A 12,500-nucleotide genomic window follows, 5' to 3' on the forward strand; every position below is an offset into this window, starting at 1 on the left:
TTTTCATTTTGATGCGGAAATCAACCTTACTCTAAACCAGACAAACTTTTTTCGCAACCGAGATCGAAGGGCGCACTGTAAGTAACAGAGGTAAAGCCCAAGTTTTTTCCGGTACAATTTTAAATTAAACTGCACAAATCAAGGAACGGTAAGTCAAAGTATGGCCCGAGAAAACAAGGTCAGTTAGATTTTCATTGCATCTTTGACTCAAGCAAAATAAACAAATTTAGCGGCCTGAACTGTGGAATACGGTGGACGCGCGTTCTACCTGTTAGATGTAGTCAGAAACTGCTTGTCAAAATCGAATTTGAAAAAGAAAAAGGAAGGACAGAAAGGAAGAAGCTTGGTGATTTATTTGTGAAAATGGCCATGTTGATAGCCAGGGAAGCAAGCAAGTGCAAATGCAACTTCGAGGAGTTCCCAGCAAACTCTCAAACGTCGTCGCTTTTGATGATTAGAGCGGCTACCTGTAACAGGCAGCGTCTGGATTTAAACCTAAATTACGTGTGTTCACATAAAAAAAATAAGTCGATTTCGGAAAGATTCTTTTGGTACACGAGCATGACGACTGCTTCTTTACTTTGTCGGTCATCACTAGTGCTCTTTGAGCAATAACGTAATTTGAACTCCCCCCCCACCCCCTCTCTTTCTTTTTCCTTTTTGTCAAGAGCACACTAACAGTATCAAGCCAAAGATTTTACGAGTTAACACGTTTAAGGTCCTTTTTACGACACATTTGTTTTACAGGAACATGGACCCCTAATGCCCGCCATATTACCCGCGGGTGGATCCAGGAGGGCCTGAGACCCAGATGCATTACACGTGACTTAAAATGGGGCACTCCAGTCCCTTTGGAAGGTTACACGGACAAAGTGTTCTACGTGTGGTTTGATGCACCAATAGGGTAATGCAGATACTCATTTAGGGATTTTTTAATTGTTTCAAAGGAGAAGTGCTTTAATTTTATTGAAGTGGGCGGGTATAAGGACCTCAGCATGGCAATCAAAACATGCTGCCTTTTAAATCGTATCGCAAAAACCGTTCGCACACTTTTAAGTTTTTCCTTCATGTTGTCAGTGTTAGCTCCAGGCGCTAAAAAATTCTTGTAATGGCTGTTCTCAGGAGTTACCGCTTTTCAAAATCGGCTGGAAAAGTTTGCTATTGACAAACTACAGCTAATATGAAACTGATCTTTTCTATTTTTTTTTTCTGGTGGTTTAGATACCTTTCAATTACTGCAAACTACACGAAAGAGTGGGAGAAATGGTGGAAGAACCCTCAGCAGGTAATTGTCTTGGAAAATAAACCAAGAGGCATCACACGCGCACCGGTGGCTTATTGCACCGGACTGCTAATCTGGAGGCCGCGAGTTTCGACTCCGGCCGGACCAACAACCGAGGAGAAAGTGCTGCCTTTGTAATGACATATGGAAATGGTTAGACTCTCTAGTCTTCTCGGATAAGGACGCTACATGTAAACCGTAGGCCCCGTCTCAGAACCCTTCAGTACTCATAACCCTGTGGGACGTAAAAGAACCCACACACTTGTCGCAAAGAGTAGGGCATGTAGCTCCTGGTGTTGTGGTCTGTCCTCTGTGGTATACCATGGTTGGGATGGTCAATCCTCGGAGATATTAGTTACTGTACACCCAGCTACTTTAAAAAATCCGAGGGTAAATAAAAATATGATGATGATGATGATCAGTCGGTGGAGGTGACCTCCATTTTGTCCCGAATTCGATTCTAAGCGCCATGTATTGATTGAGCTTGTTGTCTCTACTCTGAGCGCAGAGGTTTGCTTTTCGGTTCTCTGGTTTCTCTTCTCAGCAAAACCCAACGTTTGATTTGATTACATTCTCACCAGGAGCCCATGACCAGGGCATACAAATTCATTGCATTTGTGGAAGGTCGTTTTTAAAGACCAAGTTATTTTTTGATTGATTTTCCCTCGAAACCAGACCTTTCCAGCTAATCAAAACTCTTGCATGTAAAATTATTACCCATGGGATTGAGAATGGCCACTAGTGCAAGCCAAATCTTATTTAAGAACTCGTCTAAAAATAGCTTGATCTGCGAAAATGCTGTTACTTAGACCTGGTATTTGGATTTGGAGGCTCCTTCCTGGTTATTGGCTCTAATTCTCACAAATTAGCAGAGCACTTGGGCTTGGCTTTATTGGCCTATGTTTTTAGTGTTGACTTTTCGTCAGAGCAAATTTTTTCCTACGTTTTATAACAAAAAAAAAACTACCACGGCCAGTAATGAGGCTGATAATGACAATGACAATGACGGTGCCAGTGCAGTAGTAGTATTAGTATTAGTATTGGTGGTGGTGGTTGTGATGGTAGCAGTAGCAGCAGCAGCAGCAGCAGTAAGTAGCAGTAGTAGTGGCAGCACCACCAGCACCAGCAAGTAGTAGTAGTTACTGTAGTAGCAGCGGCAGCAGCAGTAGTAGTGGCAGTAATTGCAGTAGTGGCAGTGGCAGCAGTGGCAGCAACAATGGCAATGTGACAGTGGCATTGACGTTGTTGGTGATTATCACTGTATTTAAATCAGAAGTTTACAGAGTCGGGTACAAGTGCTCTACTAATTAGGAAGACTGTAAATCAAAACAAGCAAATTACCAGAATGAAAACCTCTTGGAGTATAGAAGATAACTCACAAACTTAAACGAGCTGTGACACTGATTCCGAGAATCAAACTCGGGACGCACGAGGGGAGCCAAATGCTTTCACCACTGGAATGATCCCCAATTTAACAAGTTTGATTTTTGATACACTTTATTCGCAGCTTCGTAACAGTTTGATCCGTATTTTTAGGTCACCCTTCACCAGTTCATGGCAAAGGATAACGTTCCATTTCACACCGTCGTTTTTCCTTGTACTCTGATTGGCGCAGATGATAACTACAGTCTACTAAACTCTATCAGTGCAACAGGTAGCTGCAAGCCGGTGCAACCTGTATTCTAAAGTCTTTGAGATTGGCCAGGATAGGGTATTGTTGCTTTTCACTCACGTGATCGACAGCCATGTTTTTTTAACGAAAAAAAAAAAGAACATGTTTGCATAATTTCTTTGGAAAAAGGTTTGCCACTGACTCTTGTTGAAAAATATTAAGAGTCAGGGGCAAACCTTTTTCCTTAGAACTTATGACATCTCCTGACTACACTTTCTCCATTTTTAGAACATGTTTGTGTCATAATAATACAGTTTAATTCCCGGAGGATTGGGTCGGGATGCCAAAATGTGACGTCATGTGAAAACCGAGAATACACCCTAGTCATAAATGCAGGCAATAAACTATTTGTTTGCCTTTGAGCTTATTAGCCCAACCAGCCCAGTTTTAAAGCAAACGTTTGCCCATGCAAGCAAGGACCAGTGATGGTTATTGAGGATAACATAGAAATTTTTCTTCAAGAAAAAGCTAAGTCAAGTCCCCAGCTATTCATTCCAAAATCTTGTTACCGTAGAGTCGAATGTAAGATTTGAAGATTTTTATCTTGCCCGCTCACTTCACAACCTTTAAGAACACGGTTTCAAGAGGCGAACATGCTCTCTTTACGGGTGTATGGTTTCTTTATATCAGCAATTGCATTCACGGTTAATTTTGTCCTATTTTTACGACTGGTTTCCTTCTCTGTCTGTTCTATGCCCACCTTTACTGAAGACAACAACAAAAATGACAACAAAAATGTACATTCATATCATCTTCAGAATTTAGAATTATTCATTGATGCAATTTAGGTAACGACTCTCGGAGAACCACTTTTATCGTGAAGATCGTGATGATAATCGTGAAGATTTCGGGCTTAAATAAAGATTGATTGATCGATCGGCTGCTTGCTTGCTTGCCAAATAGAGGGAAGACAGTGAGCCTGCTCCATCTGTTTTTTTGACTTTCTATGAAGTTAGTGACCTTATCTTTAAATTTGTTGGTTTTTTTTCTTTGCTTTTGCAGAATATCTTAACTATGAGGATGACAAATTTTCTAAAAGTCGTGGGGTGGGTGTTTTTGGCAACGACGCTGCCGACACTGGTATCCCTGCAGACATTTGGAGATTCTACCTGTTGTACATGAGACCTGAAAACCAGGTAAATCTTCGCCTAAAATTGTCTTAACTTTCTTTTTGTCCTGCTTTTGGGTCGCTCTTAAAATGTCGTATTTATAATAAAATGATTACTGCTTTTTTTGATGTAGATAGTGCAATAAATGTGTTTGCTTGTTATAGACAAAATTTTTGAGAAGTGATCCTCACTCACACTTTGCTGGGCAAATTTAAAGGGGCTATGTCACGCAAAATGATTTAATTTCATGACACCAAAAATGCCCAAAAAGTAGAATGAAACATTGCAAGAACCACTTAAAACCATTGAACAAAATAAACGAAATACAGCAAGGGTAAAGAGAAGCATGGTTGGACAGAATTTGGCAAGATTGAAATGGATTGCATTTGGGTAATCTTGACAAAAATTGCTCCGACGTTTTTTAAGTTTATGGCAAATTGCGTGGATAAAGGTCGTGTTTGCTGAGAATCGTCTTGTTTGCGATGTAGTTTGATCAGTAAAGGAATTCCACATTACCATTCTCGAGTATTAATCTCGTGATTAACTAAAGATTGACCCTAAACTAACGTAAGCAATTATTGTGTCTTTATAGACACCTGAAAAATTCAGTTGTGCTTCAACGGGATTCGAACTCCTGACCTCTGCGATGCCGATCGAATGCCGTTCAGGCTACCTAACAATGGGTCATTACCGAGTTGCTGTTTGTCTCGATTTCGAATTGAGTCTTGGTGCTCAACTATTGAAAGGGAAAAAAGTTTGATTTGAACAAGAATAGGCTACTCATTTCCATTTGAATGGTTGTACACCAGGACTCGCTTTGAAACTGAGGCATGCAGCAACTCGGAAATGGGCTATTGCTTAAACTTTGTCCCGCTAAGTGCGAGAACCACTTCCCTCATTTTCGTAGATCGTCCAAGCTGTGAAATTCAGAAGTTTGAAAATAAAGTATCCCTTTGGTGGAGTGCTTGGTTATTATGTTGGGTAATATTACATTTAGAAATGCGTGAAACTCTAATACAGCATTTGTCTCAACACACTAGGATAGCGCATTCAGCTGGTCTGATTTTGTTCTGAAGAATAACTCTGAATTGCTGAACAACTTTGGAAACTTTATCAATAGGTGAGCGACAGATGAGTTCATTTTATCCTTAACCAATGAAGTCATCGGATCATGGCTCTTTGTAAGAACCGCGGAGACAGGCCGGCGTAGCTCAGTCGGTTTGTGCGCGGCCTTATGATCGCCAGTTCAATCCCCGTCTCATTCCATCGACGTCTGTTTCGACTTTCCTCTGATCCGTGTCGCTGCAGCTTTTAAAACTCGTAAAATGGAGCATTGACGGAGGAAGGCGGGTTAAAGGTGCACACCGGAGGCCACAAGTTTATTGCATTTCGGCGAAGGGGAAACGCGCACTACTCTTGCGGTTGATGGCGGGCTCGTGCTTGATGCCCTCTTGCGTTGAGCGATTTTCGTAGGACTGGCTATGTAAAAATGCCTCGACCTCATGCGACCGTTGTGGCATTGTGACTAACGCATACCACGTGATTTTTCGACGTTGCTCATCAAGTAAAAGTTGCTGTTGTGTTCGTAGTGAGATTTGACTGTGCAAGTATTTCAATTGTGTGGAAGTTGCTCCTGTGTTCGCAATGAGATGTGATTGCGTAAGTTTTTCGATCCTGTGGAAGTTGCAGTTTTGTTCGCAGTCAGATTTGACTGTGCAAGTTTTTCGCTTTTGCGCTTTTGCTCTTACTCGACAAGGAGTTTCAGCTTGACCCGCACGTTTGTGATTGAAAAACTTGCATTTGGAACTTTTGGCAACTAGACCGGACCGGCCAGGGCAATATTATTGCTTTAATTAAACATCATTTAATCAACGAGTTTTTGTCTTCAACGCACGCTGTGCTAAGTTTACCTTCTTGGAACGTTGGATTGGACTTGACACCTATTGAATTGTAAACTACACTTATCGGACATGACCTTATATATTAGGATCGACTTTGTTTCTAAACCATTTTGTGAACCCTAGGATTAACTACAAAAACCAATTGTAGACCTTTAGAAAAATAAGTAAGTATGAACAAAAGATTGTTTCTTTCCCTACCCTTCTGTTTTCTTTCCGAAGCGGTTGTCGAACGCAGTTTAGAGCGGTTTTCAATTGAGTGTCGAAAGTAATTAGCAAATTGCTTTGGTTTTGCATTACTTCACTCAGTGATTGGTTCAAAGTTTTCGCGCCATTTTTTCAACCAATTGGAAGTGAAACCAAAACCAATCCAGACTCACGCGTGCACATTTTTCCGCGCTTTGTGTCGGCTACGTGTAATTACTTTGAGTTTTGATTGGTTTACTGCATTGTCTCCGTCCTTTTTGATTGGCCAAAGTAATTACTTTGGTTTTGGTTTTACGACACTCGATTGAAACTGGCTCTGATAATCTGAGATTACCACTAGGCAGTAACTCTGGTTCAATGGCGCGTGTTACCCTCGTAAAATAAGTAAGTCTACCATTACCTTTGCCTTAACCCAGACGTACTATAAAACAGGAAAAACGGAGAGAAAAGGTTGAAGGTAAAAATAAAATAAAAAAAACAGAGGGAAAGCGAAGACACACTGACACGGTGACGTAGTGGTCGATAGTAGTTCCCCATCACATATGAAAGGAGGACGTTCGCTAATACGTTTCATACCCATGTTCTTGCTTTTGTTGGTCCTTTTTTATCGCTGAAAGAGTGACATAAGCTGACGCACAGTAACGATAAGCTCATTTCTTACGCATATTCTTGTGCTGATATTAATGCGGGGGGATGGACTTGCGTCTGTGCTCGTTTACGTTCTTATAACTGCAAAGTCAATTGTCTTTCAGAGCGCTCATGTTCTTGCACAACAACTTTGATGGTGTTGTACCAACCATGGACTTGAGCGATGAGGACAAGAATTTCATTGCACTCATCAACAAAGAACTGAAGTCCTACATCGATAATAATGAACGCATGAGGTGAGTGTGTTTAATACTCCTAAATGGGCCTCACAGATCACCGTACAACTATTGTGTGCATCCTGAAAGACTTCTCTGGGCCGAAGCTTTTGCTGGTGAGCATTTGACAGCGTTGCCATACCGCTACAGAAGTACTTTTTCGCGTAATCATGTGACTTGCATCACTTGCAACGATCCTTTGTTTTGAACCGTGTTTAGCAGCAGCAAAAGCACACATGCAAAGTGTCATCTCGGGATCAATATTAGTCAACTATCCCCTTTCTATGAAGACTTATGCTCTCTCTGAAGTCTTCGTTTGGGTTCCTTTTAGCTTCTACATTTCAACAGTCGTTGGCCCTTTTTGCTGCCTTAGCATCCAGCAATTGTCGAATGCCTTCATCTACATTTGCAAACTCCCCTCCGACATGAGGCTGTTTTAGCCTACGTAGCCTCGTGCACCATAAGGCTTTTGGAGACATCTCTTTTCAGGTGGCCACATTTTGCTCGAGAGAATTGGCGTCACCACGTAGTGAACTTTTTGCTCTACTCTTTGCAAATAGTGTGTCCGCTCATCAATGCCCCAGGGAGTTTTATAAACAACAAGGCTTGGGAGGAGACTTGAAAGTGTAACAAAGCCCTGTGTTGTTTCACCACAGGATGCGCGAGGGACTGAAAGATGTTCTAACCATGTCCAAGCTTGGTAACCAATACGTTCAGTCTAGCCGACCCTGGGTACTAGTCAAGGGAAGCGATTCAGACAGGTATGACTGCAACCGCGTAGTTATATTTAAGCTGGGTATAGATTCCTTCATGATGAGTTCTTCAAATGCTTCAGCGTGTATGTCAGGAAAGAAAGAGTTCATTAAGAAGTACTGCTCCATCGGATTTGCCCTGGAAAAACTAAAGGGAAGTAAAAGCACTGCTGTGTCCAAATTAATACGTTACTATCTGGGGGCTGCATGTGTGCTCTGGTAACATTATGTGTCTGTAAACGCCTCTTCCTGCTAGCTCCGTTGATTGGGCTGAATCTGTTTCTTCTTTTTGCATAAACATCGATGCTGAATATTTTAGGGTGCTTTCGATTGACCCTATTCCGGAATAAGAATACTTGGAGTGATGATTTAAATCGGTATGTTTGGCGTAAACACGAAAAATTTCAAACTTCTTTTCCATGTATTTCTATTCCGGAATACGGTCAATCGAACGCTCCCTTAATAGGGAGCTTAAGCACGCGCGTTTTTGAGACGCGGACGGCAACCGGCAACCGGCAACCGGAAGAGAACATTTTGCGTGCCAGGGCGGTGGTGTCTCCCAGATTTTTATACTAATCATCTCTAATAGAGAAAAGATACTTAACAAGGTAAATGTGGTTGTGTGAAGACAAGTTAAACGAGAAAACAGCTCACTTCCGGTTGCCGTCCACGTCTCAAAAACGCGTGTGCTTAAGCTCCCTAATGTGTGCCTATGGCAGCGAGGGCTGGCCCGAATTTCGCGACCTGCGTTTTTCTCATCCATTACGTTAACTTGACAGCCACCAGCCCGGTTTCTCTAACCACGTATGTGATTTGAACTCTTGTGATCCATATTTCGGGCCATTTTTATCTCGTCAAAACATGTGGTAGTTCACAGCATTAGTTTTTATGGCACTCTATATTATTCTCTGCACTCCTCCTAAACCGGTTGGGTTCTATTTCGAGGTTGCTCTTAAGGCCGGGACACACTAGGCGATAAGTCGCTGCGACACGTCGCGGGGATAAGTCGCCGCAACAAATCACCTTGTGTGACACGGTTAATTTCATGATAATCATCGTCGCTGCTGCAGAATTTTGTTGCTGCGATCAGTCGCACGAATTCAAACCAACTTATCGCAGCTACAAAATTAGCGAAAGCAGCGTTGTCGCATTGTGTGTACACTTCCGGCAACAAGTCGCTGCGACAAAATATAAATGAACCAATCAAAGAGGGTCATATGGTTAGCCATATTGAATTAGAAAACTAGTTCACATTCCCCCTCATACGAGATCACTGGGTGTGCACCGAACAGGCGTCGTGTCGCAGCGACTTGTTTTGAAAGTAGTACACATGGAGGAACTTGTCGCAGAGACATGTCGCTGTGACTTGTCGCCTAGTGTGTCCCGGCCTTTAGAGGATACCAAAAAACCCTTGCAAAACCCTGCTATAATTTGATCCCAAGACCGAACATGGGATGGGAAAGGCACGTGACTAACCGCAACCAGGTTACTTTGTCAAGGGAGGAAGAGGGAGGACCCTGGGAACGAGGTTGTGGGAAAGGGTCCAATACCGGCTGATCTCACAAACTAATTTGCATTTGAATAGCATTGGAAACAGCGAAGCAAAGTACTTTCTGACGTCAGTCCAGTGTGAAACTCCCATAGGCCACTTTCAAAAATACCATAATACTCTTTGCTTGCCCTCCAAATTTTGCACAAGCATTGTTGTTATTTACTCTTGGGCAGACAAAGAGTATTATGGTATTTTTGAAGTGACCTATTCCCTTCTTCGCTTGGTCGTGGATCAAGCAATGTAGAAAGTTGAATTTTCAGGGAATGAAGTTTTATGAACACAATATATTTGAGAGAATTGTTGAAGCGGAGAAATTTGTAAAGGTTATTTAGGCTCTTGGAATAGGTAATCACATGATTTCGAGTGCGATTCTGAACAAATAAGTACGATTAAATCGTTTCAAAGACGAACAAAATTGCACAAGCTGTAGATTGAGTGCAATTTGAAGAAAAATAACGAGTGCTTATTTATTCCAAATTGCGCGAGAAAAATCATGTGATTACTTATTTATAATATACATGGACAAAAAAATTCGAGATGAGATTATCGAAATTAATCTGAAGAAAAGCACGCGTATCACGCAATCAAGCAAAACTTGCGCCATCCGGGGCTCACGGTTGACTGGCCAATTTAAGACTTTCTTTGATCATTGTCCAATCAGAATGCTTCGTTTTTTACGTTTTTTCCCCACTGAATAGACCAAATCGGTTAACTCAATGTTGTACCCAATTCGAGCCCTTTAGAACGTTTTTGTTCCAGGTATTTCCATATCTTTTAAATGTGAATGCTACATTATAATGCAAACACAATACACAATGAACCTTAACCCCGGAAGATTTGAATTGGTGCCAACATTGAGTCAGTCGATTTGGTCTATTACCTCTTTTCTGCACTGCGTTACCTGGATACTGCATTGCTCTTAGCCAATCAGAATGAAGAGATTTTTCCATGTATATTATAAAACACATAAAAAAGAACTTATCTCAGGAGAGAAATTTAGCATTGAGTTTTGGTGAAATGGCAAACCTGTAACCGCAGGCTGCTGTTTTTCATACACAGTAACAGCATTAAAAACATTTTTTACACTTACTTGTCTCTCTCTAAACTCAAACAAGTTTCTTTTAGTTTTGACAAGACGCATATTTCAGCCTGATGTTTACCATTTGTCGTAGACGCGATGCTAAGTATACCAGGCCTCTATTCGTAGACTCACTGCAGTCCAGTAGTTAGGACGCTTGCCGCAAGGCTTGAGATCCGGAGTTCACAGGTTCAAGACCCGTTTTGATCACTCGTTGAATTTGTTCCTGGTAGTCCCTGCCTGGCTCAACTTCTCGGCTGCATTAGTAACTACCCAACTGTTAGTTTGCCTCCGGCCAGTTGGGATTCTGAACAGTTGTTGTTGTTGTTGTTGTTGTTGTTGTTCGGTTCTGTTGTCTCATTGGCTGTGTTTCACAGGCCCTGAAAAGCCGCTATGTATGGGGAGTGGTCAGTTAAGTATACGTATTGTATTGTAAGGACCGTGAGTCTCGATTGTGTATGGCAACCAAAATGTGGTTTCATGCCAAGTCTGCATAAGCCCGGACTAAATTATTTTTCAAGTGTGAACCCATGATATAAGTGGTGAACTGTGCATTGCCCAGACTACGTGCTGGCTCAGTGGTGAAAATTTGTCGAAACTGTCTAACAACAACAACAACTATCGAAAATTTTCAGGGAGTGTTAACATGTGTTGTAAACTGTGCATTGTTATTTGCCCAGACTACGTGCTGGCTCGGTGATAGGTGTGGCCGCAAACCTGTCCTGGTTGCTATCGGTTCTCATTCATCCCTACATGCCTGGAATCAGTGAAGAGATTCAGAGGCAGTTGCAGGTGTGTTCTCTTCGGATGTCATATGCTAAGAATGGCTATCAAAATAGTGCGCCTAAGCAAAGGTGGTTTACAGGGGCTCCCAACGGGATTTTTCTTAAACTAAAAGCGACAGAGTGACTTTTCGGAGTTCCTTGTAATGGATTTTTATTGGCTGGAACAAGTCTATCCCTTCGGGTTTCGTAGCTGAGAAATGGTATCCTCAACAAATTTAGGCTTTCTTAACTTTTCAAAATCTTGATAGCTGAAAGTTATTTTCCTCAAATTTCCCAACGAACTATTTCAGTCCTTGCCAGAAATGCTAGCTGGTCTTTTTCGAGCGCCAAAATTGCAAAAGTAATCGATCTGAATTTATCTCCGAATTCCATACTTGGCCTTGGGGTCTACCTTTCCCGAGTAGATTTATTTATAGAACGCCTCCCTTGGGAGATTCAGCACACGCACCGTTGTAAAGGCCAATCAAAACAGAGCTATCTCAGCTTCAAGGGAAATATGATACTTTTCGGGGGGAAAAACCTGTTTCTAAAAAAATAAATTTACTCGAAAAGGGTTGACTCACGGAATTAGTGGAGATAGAGGCTTCCCTTGATGAGTTCCTGTTTTTGACCAACTTCGAGAAGTTCAGGGAATGCCTTGGGAATAATTTCGATATTTGTTACCTATAGCCCCTCAAAATGGCACAAGTAAAGACTGAGAACCTAAAGTTTCGAATGGAGCCCTTCGTAAGGACGAAACTGGCTTTCAGGACGTTTGTCCGAATTGTCTGCGCCTCTCTACTACCCGCGAAGACATAAGTTGTCACATTCTTTTGCCACTTTCACTTTGTCATTCAGCGCTTGCTGCGTGAAAATGTAGGCAAACATGGCGTCGATTAGTACAACTTGCTTAGTCAATGTCCTCGGCTTACTTATTCTGCCAATAAATGACCACAGTGACCCCTGCTTCTTATCATGAATCACTTGCTCTGCTTATCCTCTACAATGGTTTACGCCATTCCTAGTGGTATGCAGTTATCCAAAACACCCTTTGCACAGAGACTATTACTTTAAGAGTTTATTTGTATGAGTTTTGAGTTGATGAGGTTTCGTTATGATGAACAATTAATCGAAAGATGGGGCATATTTCGAATATCTGAAATGAAAAAAGTCGGTGAACCCCCACATTTTATCAATTTTGCAATGCGTACCTCGTTTCCGAAAACTAGTTTAAAAATAAAAGAAAAGCCACTATGGGAAGACTTTTGTACGAAAAGTCTGCAATGATGTAACAAAGCGTTTTTATTTTCTGCTAGGTGACAG

At 41.7% G+C, this 12,500-nt stretch overlaps 1 protein-coding gene across 2 annotated transcripts in view; it reads left to right on the forward strand.

The window, feature by feature from the left end:
- The window catches only part of LOC137968947 (methionine--tRNA ligase, cytoplasmic-like), a 45,383-nt gene that overhangs the window by 25,563 nt on the left and 7,320 nt on the right, over positions 1-12,500 (forward strand). For both annotated transcript variants that reach the window (XM_068815426.1, XM_068815425.1), the window contains 9 exons: positions 748-904; positions 1,222-1,285; positions 2,819-2,936; positions 3,957-4,090; positions 5,104-5,183; positions 6,921-7,052; positions 7,688-7,792; positions 11,094-11,205; positions 12,494-12,500. The exon at positions 12,494-12,500 is cut by the window's right edge and continues 65 nt beyond it. In XM_068815426.1, coding sequence (XP_068671527.1) covers positions 748-904; positions 1,222-1,285; positions 2,819-2,936; positions 3,957-4,090; positions 5,104-5,183; positions 6,921-7,052; positions 7,688-7,792; positions 11,094-11,205; positions 12,494-12,500 — 909 coding nt within the window. The remainder of the gene's footprint in view (positions 1-747; positions 905-1,221; positions 1,286-2,818; positions 2,937-3,956; positions 4,091-5,103; positions 5,184-6,920; positions 7,053-7,687; positions 7,793-11,093; positions 11,206-12,493) is intronic.

Source organism: Montipora foliosa, chromosome 8, assembly GCF_036669935.1.
Source record: "Montipora foliosa isolate CH-2021 chromosome 8, ASM3666993v2, whole genome shotgun sequence".
Classification (NCBI taxonomy): Eukaryota; Metazoa; Cnidaria; class Anthozoa; order Scleractinia; family Acroporidae; genus Montipora; species Montipora foliosa.